General features: G+C 41.5%; 2 protein-coding genes across 5 annotated transcripts in view; one reads left to right on the top strand and one right to left on the bottom strand.

Moving 5' to 3' along the window:
• Positions 1-1,328: 1,328 nt before the first annotated feature.
• LOC113570220 (splicing factor C9orf78 homolog) lies at positions 1,329-4,399 on the bottom strand. The gene is made up of 9 exons (XM_026998514.3): positions 4,199-4,399; positions 3,902-3,961; positions 3,644-3,695; positions 3,418-3,488; positions 3,248-3,325; positions 2,975-3,172; positions 2,589-2,725; positions 2,189-2,287; positions 1,329-1,786 (listed from the first exon to the last, which is right to left on the bottom strand). Exons 1-9 carry the CDS (start codon positions 4,276-4,278, stop codon positions 1,692-1,694), a joined length of 870 nt encoding a protein of 289 aa, XP_026854315.1. The 5' UTR covers positions 4,279-4,399; the 3' UTR covers positions 1,329-1,691.
• Positions 4,400-4,442: 43 nt separating this feature from the next.
• Positions 4,443-11,193, top strand: part of LOC113570250 (ubiquitin carboxyl-terminal hydrolase 20) — a 13,543-nt gene continuing 6,792 nt past the window's right edge. For 2 of the 4 annotated variants that reach the window (XM_035527423.2, XM_081709460.1), the window contains exons 1-13: positions 4,758-4,903; positions 6,433-6,537; positions 6,874-6,927; positions 7,185-7,247; positions 7,350-7,484; positions 7,937-8,039; positions 8,269-8,338; positions 8,505-8,618; positions 8,836-8,914; positions 9,560-9,998; positions 10,470-10,613; positions 10,763-10,875; positions 11,045-11,193. The exon at positions 11,045-11,193 is cut by the window's right edge and continues 24 nt beyond it. In XM_035527423.2, the coding sequence (XP_035383316.1) occupies positions 6,457-6,537; positions 6,874-6,927; positions 7,185-7,247; positions 7,350-7,484; positions 7,937-8,039; positions 8,269-8,338; positions 8,505-8,618; positions 8,836-8,914; positions 9,560-9,998; positions 10,470-10,613; positions 10,763-10,875; positions 11,045-11,193 (1,544 nt within the window). In that variant the 5' untranslated portion in view covers positions 4,758-4,903; positions 6,433-6,456. The other 2 variants (XM_081709462.1, XM_081709461.1) reach the window with 2 other exon arrangements.

Raw genomic sequence — 11,193 nt, 5'->3', positions numbered from 1 at the left:
ATGTTCCCATTGCTCTTATATTTTGGATCTTTAAGGTTATATGTTTGATGATATAGAATAAGCCTTACTGAGGGTAAACCTTTTTAGAGGGGAAGGAGCATGGCACTACAATTTGGTGTGCATGTGAGTAATGTGTGTGTGTGTGTGTAACGTTTCTAGTTGTGGACAGTGGGACGGTGTTGAGTTGCCACTCTGTGAGGCGTTTCGCCGACAGGACAGTTGGGGGTCACCCGCAACGACCTCCGACCCCTCACAAACCAGCATGGACGATTCGGAACAGCCTGTTTCCCAGGACACAGTCAACGGCCACGGAAGTGGCACAAATGAGCAGTCATAAAAAATAATGATTAAAAAAAAAAAAAAAGCACAGAGCATTCGATTTACAGATTAGTTTGATCACAACTCACTGGCCACAATGAGCACTGCTCTTTATGTTCAGCCATAAAAAGCTGCAGTCAAAATATAATCTCAAATTCCATGGGCCAAATATAAAACCATGATTTACAGCAAGGTTTTACAGCTCTATCCTGAAATAGCTTTGTGTCTGACTATTGTACATTCCTTTTTCTAATCTCTCAGTATTATCAAGTGTGTTTGTGTGTGTCTACCCACCAGGACTGATTGTTTTGTGGTTGCCAAGACCTCATTAGTCATTTATACTAGGGTTTTACTTAGCAAATTTCTCTTGCTATTTAAGCAAATAGAATCTGATCATGCATGTGTACTTGCATTGCAATACAATTCAAGTTTTCCTTTATCAGTAGTTAAATCCACAAATAAAACTAACTTTAAGTGAATGTGAAGATCCATCAACTGGCCAGAATGACTATTATTTCTATTATATGGAGTATTATATCACAATTCTGTCTGTCTGTCACTACAGCAAACAACATACAATACAAAATGCTTAGAAATGTATTTTAAAAAACTTTCTGAAAATGGCTACACAAAATTTACATCAGCTCTGCATATTCAAATCGAACAATTCAGACAAAATTGACATCATAATATAAAGGTGCAGTATCTAATCCAGATAGCCACCATATTCATACAATACAGTCTAAAGGTCATCTTCAGCTCAAGCTAAACAGTTGAAATGAAATGACCACTTACTCATAATGCCCAATATGCAAGTGGGAAGGATTCAAATACCTATGTCATATGAGATAAACAAACTAACAGGACTGGAACTTGGACTTCAGGTCCAGACCTCACAGATCGGTGAAAGTTTAATCTATCTTTTCAGAGTTCTGTGTCAGTTCACCTCTTATTAAAAGAATACAAATGTCTAGGGAATGGTAGAAAATAAAATTACTCTGGAGTCTTAATGTTTGTAATTAAGTTAAAATTAGTTGTTTTTTATTAACTCCCAAGTAATGCACCTTTACCATAAAGGGAAAGTTAGCATGCACATTGAATTGGTAAATTAGTTTATGTGTATATTTACAAGTAGGCAAAATGGACATCATGGAAACAACTTTTTACATGGGAAATTATTTTCTAATAATAAATGTTCAAAAGATGCACACACAATTTGTCTGGACAAATAGTAATATTTAGAAGCTTTTGCTCAAGACCATTTTGTCAAATTTCCAGGATGAAGCAATTTAAATCCTACTGTCCTACTTCAGCTCATGACCGAAGTTTCATAGCTCCAAACTAACAGCATCATCAGAAAATTTAATGAGGAATCAGTATCTTCTGTTCATCTTCTTGAATTTCTCATAGTGATAGTCATCTGTAGCCTTCTCATTGTTTGGTCTTTTGCGGTAGTTGGGTGGTGATTCTAGGAACAGAAAAAAACAGACATTTTATAACATTAAATGACTTTCAAGAATATATTGCTGGACATTAAATGAACAGAGACTGGAAGAAAATACACTAAAAATGTATGTTATGCACACAGATATACAAAGGCATTCTTAATAATTGGAAATTTGCTAACATTTTTAAACAAAACTGACAGACAATCCTGCGAAAGCCTATCCAGTCTGATCATAACACAGCAAACATAGGTTTATGTGAATATAACAATGAACATTGTCCTCTTTGTAATACAATAATCTTATATTTAATCCAGTGGCAGTATAGCCTTTGCAATTTAAGATTTAAAGCATGGAAGATTCATATCAAACATTAAAGCATGTGTAAAGCCATTTAGCTGTGCAGTGCGCACTTTGGCCCTTACTCTCTGGAGCTGGTTTTTCTGTGTCTCCTACGCGCAGTGGTCTGGCTTTGGGCTCTTCTCTGTGACGTCTGTGGGGTGCATTCACATCTTCGTGGTAGACTGAAGAGGGACAGAAAGTCAACTATTGCATCATCCTACATAAAAACACCAACTTGATACAGTACATTATTCAATTGCTAGAATTCTTTGAACGCATGTTCATATCAACATTTATTAATAAAAGGTATAAACAATATTTAAGCAAATATTACACATTAAATACTACTTGACCTAATATTAGAAACGTATGAAAATTAGAGCTATACATCTACATATACACAAACACAATGTGAGTGTACATAAGGGCATGTGCAAGTGGGTTAGTGTTGAATCTTCGCCTTCCATGCATTTGAGCACTCACAGCGGTTGTGCTGCACATAGTTCACAGCGATGTTGGTGGGAACAAAGGAGGTGCCACTGTCTTTCTTCTTGTTCCTTTGTTCAGCCATCAGCTTTGCTTTGGCTTCCTCTGTACTGATTATGTTTTTTATCTTTGCACTGAAACATTACACAAAAAGGCACATTAAAACTGTTATGTTTATGGAACAAATATATAAAATGTGAAGCTACATGTAATATACATTGACAGAACAGTATAACAGTGAGCAATGCTATAGGAGACATGTCACCAAATATTCTACATTTCTTAACATCACAATCTTTCAATTCTGCCAACCTGTGAAGATTTCGAATTATCTTAACAGAAAAGTATTTCAGCACAACAGGTAAACATTTAAGTGAACTTACTCTATTCCCAGGTCCACCTCTGGGATGCCACTAAGCATCTGATTGGACAGCATCTCTTCCGTCTTCTTGGCAGAGTTCACACGGATGTTCTCCGGCAGCTCATATAGGAGATCCTCTGCGTTCTTCGCTTTCACCTTCTGTTCCTCTGCCTCTACCAATCCCTTCTTTTTCTTCAGCTCTGTTTCAATGTACTTCATCCTGAATGGAGGGAACCAGCTCAGTAATAGGACAGCAAAAGAAACAGCAGAGAGAGTGAGTCACTTGCATACATACATATCTGCATCTTCATCTCTTCTGTTTGTCTCTGCAGAGAAAGAGGTCCCCAGGTTCAGGTCATCTTCATCCTCTGTTCTAGAAAGTGAGGCAGCCATGTCAATACAGGTTTACTTCCTTTATGTGTTGCACAAAAAGCCTGAAGACTGTTTTTCAATTTAGACACTTGCCTATCTCGGTTTCTGTCTTTCACTTTCTTCATGTCCACAACACCTCCAGTCTTGAGTTTAAACGGATCATCCTAAAAAAAAACAACCAAACAAAAAAAAACCCACAGAACTCAACCACCTCACCCTTAACATATTACCAAATATAAACAGTACGTTTACACACATAACGCAGGCTGTATGACCACAATAAGCAAATATAATTAATTATGTCCTAAAGTACGCATACCTCTATCTCCGCCTCTAATGGTAGCTTCTCTCCCACAAGCAACGTTGCTAAACTGGATTAAAGAGATCAACCACGGTCAATAAATTCGTCTGCTCGAACTACCGTAACAGCGTCGCACATCTATAGCGATATATTGCAAGTTAGGTGTACATGTCATATCCACTAACTAGTCTAGTATATGTTTAACCTAGTTTACCAGTTTAAAGTTAACGTGATAGGCTATCTTAGGCTAGCTAGCGATTTCTAGGTGTTGCCTACCTTATACCGCTCTGCCTTTTCCGCAAACTTTGGAGCTCTTTTGCTTCATCCAGTTTTGCTCTGTGGATGCCATCGACGTCGTTAAAAGATAAATATCAGATAGCGTTAAGATAACACGTGATCATTACATGCCAGACAGAAATTACAATTAGTTACATAGCTAGCTACGTTTTTGTAGTTACGCACCACTGCAGGTTAGTTAACAAGAGATGAGTTAGTTACGCTGCTATCTTGCAAAACATTACTGGCTAGCTAATGAGCTAGCTAGGTTATCGGTTATTTTAACTAGCTTGTTACCTGACTTCAGCAGTTACTTCGTCTGATTCATCTTCATCCGAAGACTCTTCTCTTCTCCTCAAATTCCTCCCGGCTGGCATGATTATAACTTTGTAGTTCTGAAAGTTATTAAAACTTTAGGTAACGTATCGTTTCTGTAGCAGTATGTGTAGCGTTATGGGGAACAATGTTCACCTTGGTAACGCTTCCCCCAAAACCATGACGAACACACTTAGTTCCGCATGAGTTGTGGTCCTCAAACTATGAACAGACTGATCCTGGGTCTGTCATAAGTTCGTGAATTAATACTGGTATTAAAGACATAAGTAAATATGGCCGATCCTAAAACGATGTTTAAAGGTACATATATCTGAAGGTAGATTTAACAGATCGTGTTAATTCGCAATGTGCCTAAATAATCTTAAAGTTATTCCTGATCGGAGAGTATCATTTCACTCAAAACAAATAATCGTGAAATTCTGTGCTTCCAGCTATGTCCAGTGAACACCAGCTGGCTCACACGGAGCACAACACGGCTGACGTTAAACCATGCTGCTGCTTGGAGGCGGAGTAGGTTGGGCATCTTTGCTTTCGTTGCTAGTCTGTGTTAGGTTAGATGGGTAGTTAAGCTAGCCTAGCTAACTAGCGCTACAGGAGGCTAAAGTAATTCTGACGTTTATCCTAAAATGAACGCTCCTGAATGTTTCTGCTGTTTGCGCTGATGTGGTAATTACTTGGTCTTACATTCAATTTAGTTTAAGATGAATGACATCGTATGTTTTCCGTTAATTACGAGTGGCTTTCGCTAGATGGCTAATGGCCTCTGCTGTTTGGGGTTTAAAGGGATTTGGGGTAGTGTTGGTAACTAACTGGCTAATATATTTCAGGGAGCTAAAACCCCGATTGGTCAGTTAACATAGGTGGCTACTTTTTAAACATAGTTAGCTAGCTAATTTGCAATAACGTTGCTGGTAGTTAACCCGCTTGTGCGTTACTTAAATAGCTAAGTGGCTAACTAGCTAGCTTGCTATATATTTTCCAAGTGTGCCTTTATTGTCAGTGTCATCACGCAGGAGTAGCGATATCTAGCTCGCTTATTCCACCGAGATAAATGCTTAATTTAATCCTTTGTCATGTAATTAATACATGTATTAGGTGGTAATATGTTGTGTAATACAGAAGCCCGTGTCATGTGCCGTTACAATACTGGTGTGTTATTCGGAAATTGTAGCGGCTATGGTAAGCTGCTGAACAAGTGCTTGCCCTGTGCTCATCGCTCCATGCACGACGTAGCCATGTCAGACGAATGAAACAGCACTTTTTATTACAGTAACGCTAGCTTCCATTTATTATATGGATGCAGACTATTTTCTGAGCCTGATGTATGATTAAATTACATGGCCAAATCTGTGTGGACACCTGACACCTTGAGATCAGGCCATCCTCAAACTGTTGTTACAAAGCTGGAGACGTAAAACTGACTAAAATGTCTTTTAATGCTGTTGCATTAACATTACCCTCTATTGATTTTAAGGAGCCTAGCCCAAGTTGAGAACGACAACTTCAGAACATCATTCATCCTCCACCACACCGTGGCTATTACGAACACTTATGAATTCTAGTAGATAGTGCATGGGGATTCTCCTGGTGTCTGCAAAACTCATATTAGTTCATCAGACTACCAGATAGTGAAGCATGATTCATCACTCCAGAGAACAAGTTTCCACTGTTCCAGAGTCTACTGGTGGAATACTCCGACCCACTACAGCCAATGCTTGGCATTGCATATAGTGATCTTAGCCTTGTATTCAGCCTTTCCACCCTGGAAACCAATTTCATAAAGCTCCCAACAAACAGTTCTTGTTATGATGTTCCTTCCAGAGGCAGTTTGGGACAATGTAATAAGTGATACCACAGAGCATAGGCAAGGATACATGCTTTAGTAATCAGCTGTTCTTTCTCCTAGATGCTTCCACATCACAATAGTTGACCAGGGCAGATCTAGCATGGCAAAAATTTCGTAAAATTATCTCGGGTCAAAAGTGGCACCTTATGACAGTGCCACACTGAATGTCACTGAGCTCTTCAGTATGAACTATTCTGGAGATTACTTGGCTATGTGCTTGAATTTATACACCTGTTAACAATATGTGTGGCTGAAACATATGAACTCAGTAATTAAGTGGTGTCCACATACTTTTGGCCATGAAGTGCCTTTCTAAATTCTAGAATATAATTATTGTTTCTCTGATTAGATTGAGTGACAATAGAACCACAAGATGACAGACATCGGAGATGCTTGCCCTCATCTTGACTCCATAGGTGAAGTGACCAAGGAGGAACTTATACAGAAATCGAAGGTATGCTATTTCATCATAGCTCCTCAAGGACTAGTTCCTGCAGATTTTCCATCTCTCTCTTTCCCAGGTATCAAGTGCCATGACCCAGTGGCCAATCAGTTAAACTTTACATTTTTTAGTAATAACAAAATCATGAATTAAACTTATTAGTGTTCAAAACAATTTATTTTTCACATGAATCTACAGGCTGCAGCAGTGTAATCCAAACTGAGGGCATGGATGTGAACTAAATGACAGTCTTGTCCATTGCTCAGTATTCATGTAGGCCATTCTAATGAGTGAATATAATACAATAGTACTTATATGGATAAACCTTTCTTTTTTCTTTTGCTCAAGGGCACCTGTCAGTCATGTGGAGTAGGTGGTCCCAACCTCTGGGCATGTCTGCAGGTGAGGAAGCAAGGGAGGGAGTTTTTGTCTGATTTGATTTGCTAGAAGAAAATATTTGGCCTTTATTTGACACACACTGAGGGCATAGCTGTGGCTGTTTTGTCTAAGAGGGACTTTTTGCCATTTTATATTTTGTTTCATATCTTGCACCATTTATAGATGATGGTATACTGTGCAGCACTTGGATATAACATATTACACTTGTAGAATTTGCCATATTGGTATTGCTGCTAGTAAATGTTTTCTTTTTCCTTTAGTGTGACTGTCCCTATGTGGGCTGTGGAGAGTCTTATTCAGATCACAGCACAACGCATGCACAGGTAACTCCAAACATCATTTACATTCATGCATCGCTTTGTCTACCTCTTGGTTCTATTTGTTAATTGATCCATGTAACTGCATTTTGGTCTGTCTGCCTGCAGGTGAAGAAGCACAATCTGACAGTGAACCTGACCACATTCAGGGTGTGGTGTTATGTGTGTGAGAGAGAGGTGTTCCTGGAGCAGAGACCTGTGGTGCCAGTGCCGGTGACTCATCGCCACAAAGCAATTGACCAGGTACGGCTCCACCCATCTATCCCTGTTCCCCATGGCACCTTGAGATGTTTTGAAAGTCTCCTATTTCTCTTCTGCCCTTTATCTGCAAATAGAAAATCTTCTAAAGGTCATCCTAGCTGTTGATAGACCAGTTACCGTTTTATTGTTTGCATTCATGCCAGAAGGTGTCACACCTGTAATTACCACCTTTCTTTGTCCTAAAACATTAATGTGACTTCCAAACATTAATACTTTTCCTGAAAGAAGAAATCAGACATCAAAAAGCAGTTCTAGTAATGCTTAAAAGGAAGTCTTCCATGTTTTTGCTCTGATAATTTGGCTAGTTAGAAAGATGTTAGTCTGGTCTGTTGTTGGTGTGTCTGTCTTGTTTATTTGTCTGTTTGTTTACTGGAGGGGGTTGTTAGCAGTACATGCTGCTCACATAGAAGTAATGATTTGATCCCCCTCCCCAGGATGCTCCTCCCCCGGACGTGTGTCACCCTCTGAAGGCAGTGCCCATCGCTGTGGCTGATGAAGAGGGTTCTGAATCTGAAGAAGACGAGCTCAAGCCACGAGGTAGAGAAACCCTAACGCTGGCACTCCTCTCAAAGCTGTATAATATGTGTGCACCTTTCCTTTTAGCTGCCATGTAGCTGATCTGTAATAAATTTACATTGAAATAAAGATTTATACCACCCATCTCCAGGCTGTTCCTGAGAGAAGATGTGATTTATAATGAAGAGAGTGAGAGAGATGCCACCCTTCATCTCTCTGCTTGTTCCACTAACCGTTTTCTTGTCCTCAGGTCTGACAGGGATGAAGAACATTGGGAATTCATGTTACATGAATGCAGCTCTGCAGGCTCTCTCCAACTGGTCAGTTCCACTCCACTGATCCTGAATTAGGGATTTGAAGAGAACAATCTGGATCTGATAGATTGGAGATCTACAGGAGATTGTTTTATATTTCGTTTGAAAAGTCCCTGCTCCACGTGGTAAAATAAATATCTGTATGACCCCCCACCCCTCTTTCTCCCTTTAGCCCACCTTTGACTCAGTTTTTTCTGGACTGCAGTGGATTGGTTCGTACAGATAAGAAGCCTGCACTTTGCAAAAGCTATCAGAAACTCATTTCAGAGCTCTGGCACAAGAAACGGTACAGTAGAACACACACAGAAGAGTAATATGATTCACCTAGGTTAAATAAAGGCTGGTCTTTTTTTGGCTGCTCTAATGAAGGGCAGTCATAAAAATAAATGGGTATTGTGACCTTCTGGCCCAGATGTTCTCATTCTTCCAGTCTTCTTTTTTTAGACTTTTGCCCTGTTGCTTCATTTTGCTTTCTGTGTCATCTTCCTCCCCTCTCTGTCTAGGCCCAGTTATGTGGTCCCCACTAGTCTGTTTCATGGCATCAAACTGGTGAATCCTATGTTTCGAGGTTACGCCCAGCAGGTTTGTGAGGAACATTACACGCAAGCACAATCTTCTCACACAGAAACAACCTGGCACATGTAGACACACTAACTTGTTCTTTAGATCTTCTGGTTATGCAGTACACGGACACGGGCACAAGCGCGCACACACATGCTCACTCACTCGCTCACTAAAGCCTGAATTATACTTCTGCACATGTTCACAGCTGTGCAGTCGCAGATGTCCCATAGTTGTCAGCCAGCATAATCAAACGTGTGCAGTTCACAGAGGGACAGCATCCAAATCAGAATGTGCAAAAAATGAACAAAGAAGACAGTCTGATTAGGGAATGAATCTTAGAGAGTACTAGAGGCAACAAAGGGGAAAATATTTTTTAAACTTCATACAATTACAAACGTCATATAAATATATAAATGTAATGCTGTACTTCTTTTGACAACAGATCCTCAAACTCCTTTTTGTTTTCTTGGTCGTTATAGTTTGGGTCAAGTTTTATTTTTTTATTTCTTTTGTTGTGATTTGCCACCAACTCTACCAGATAGCCAATCAGCATTCACTTGACACACAGCCCATAGACATGGCATGTAGTCGAGAATTTGGAGGCGTGCATGTTCAGGGAGTTCACAGGGAGTGCAGGGAGTTCACACGCTGTGTGCCCTGCAGGACACTCAGGAGTTCTTGCGTTGTCTGATGGACCAGCTGCATGAGGAACTGAAAGAGCCTCTTACAGATGGCAGCATCACCGATGGAGACCCAGAGCGTGACAGCCGGGGCCACGGCGACGGGGACCGGAGCCCCTCCGAGGACGACTTCCTGTCGTGCGACTCGGGGTCAGGGAGTGAGAGGGGTGACGGTGAGCGAGGAGGGGGCGGAGGAGAGGCGGAGCTCCTCATCCAGGATGAGTGCGCAGGGGCGCGGGTGAATGGCGGGATCTCCGAGAAAGAGAGGCTGAAGGACAGAAGAAGGGAGGAGCGCGGCGAGGAGAGGACGCCCGAGCCAGACGAGGACGCTGATGTGGACACAGCTGCACAGGACGAGCTGGTGGAGGGAGGCGGGGAGCGGGCGGGGCCAGCCAGGCCTGGCCGATCTCACGTGTATACAGGTACACACACTCCTGCACATGTAGGCCTTACACACCCTGCTGTACAGACACGGTATACCAGGTGGAAGGAATTGGCTATAGAAATAATAGTAAAATACTGTGCCTTATAAAACAATGTTGGAATACATGGTCCAGTTCAGGGGAATGCAGATATGCATACCCACTCACCCTTTGCCTACATACAGACCTGAAAAATCATATTTCTTAGTACTTTAGCAATTAATTATAAACTATTTATATTTTAGTACCACTTGTAAATTATTACATTAAAAGATGTACATTAGCCTTGTAACACTATTTATACTATATTGAGCTTTATTACCTGTTGTATTATACAGTCTTCTGGCCAAAGACAATTGGAATAATTTCTATTAAAACTAATTAAGAGATGTTTTCTACTAAGAGGACTTGGTTGTCGTACCTGAGATAATCGTTGTCATACAGAAGCTGACGCTCGTTTTCTCCTCTCAGAACCTGATAATGAGGCATCCATGCATCGCGCCTCACGCCCTTGTAGCCCCGCCCACAGTGTTCAGGAACTTCACTCGAAACTGTCAAGCACCCCGCCTAGGTCCAGCCCACTCAGAGCCAGCCCCGCTTACACCCTAAAGAAAGGTCTGCCCCTTCACGCTCACTGCTCTGAACATACGCTCTTATACCGGACCAACTTAAAACACTGTAAGATGCAAATGCAGGCTTAGCCGTCTGTAGTTCCCATCACACAGTTCGTTTTCCTCAACCACACTCTCTTGTGCAACCTGCAGCTCAGATGCCCCTGAGTGCCAAGAAGAAGCAGCAGCCCCGTTTCCGCAGTGTTATTTCAGACATCTTTGACGGTTCCATCCTGAGCCTGGTGCAGTGCTTGACATGCGACCGGGTGAGCGAGAGTGCATGCAGCTCTGAGCACTAGAGGGCAGCACCCGCACTGTTTCTAATGTGGCAGTGCACCATGATAGACCCTGAAACGCTATACCACAAAGCTGTATCCTGCTAGTTTCTTGGAGTGCAACTGGCTGAGGCGTTTATGGCATATTCCATCTTTCCAGGTGTCGACAACGGTGGAGACGTTTCAGGACCTGTCCCTGCCCATCCCTGGCAAGGAGGACCTGGCCAAGCTGCACTCCTCCATTCACCAGAGCGCGCCAGCCAAAACAGGCGTCTGCACGGACACGTATGCAGCGCAGGGCTGGATCTC

Source organism: Electrophorus electricus, unplaced genomic scaffold (genome assembly GCF_041902795.1).
Source record: "Electrophorus electricus isolate QZ-2024a unplaced genomic scaffold, ASM4190279v1 Scaffold426, whole genome shotgun sequence".
Taxonomy (NCBI): domain Eukaryota; kingdom Metazoa; phylum Chordata; class Actinopteri; order Gymnotiformes; family Gymnotidae; genus Electrophorus; species Electrophorus electricus.
This window is presented reverse-complemented; position numbering and strand designations above follow the sequence as displayed.

What these genes read in the sequence shown, in the direction of transcription:
- LOC113570220 (XM_026998514.3), bottom strand. Translation starts at nt 4,278, where the DNA reads ATGCCAGCCGGGAGGAATTTGAGGAGAAGAGAAGAGTCTTCGGATGAA. An exon ending in GAAGTAACTGCTGAAGTCAG is followed by an intron (nt 3,962 to 4,198) that starts GTAACAAGCTAG and finishes TGGCATCCACAG; the next exon opens with AGCAAAACTGGATGAAGCAA. An exon ending in AGAGATGAAGATGCAGATAT is followed by an intron (nt 3,173 to 3,247) that starts GTATGTATGCAA and finishes CCCTCCATTCAG; the next exon opens with GATGAAGTACATTGAAACAG.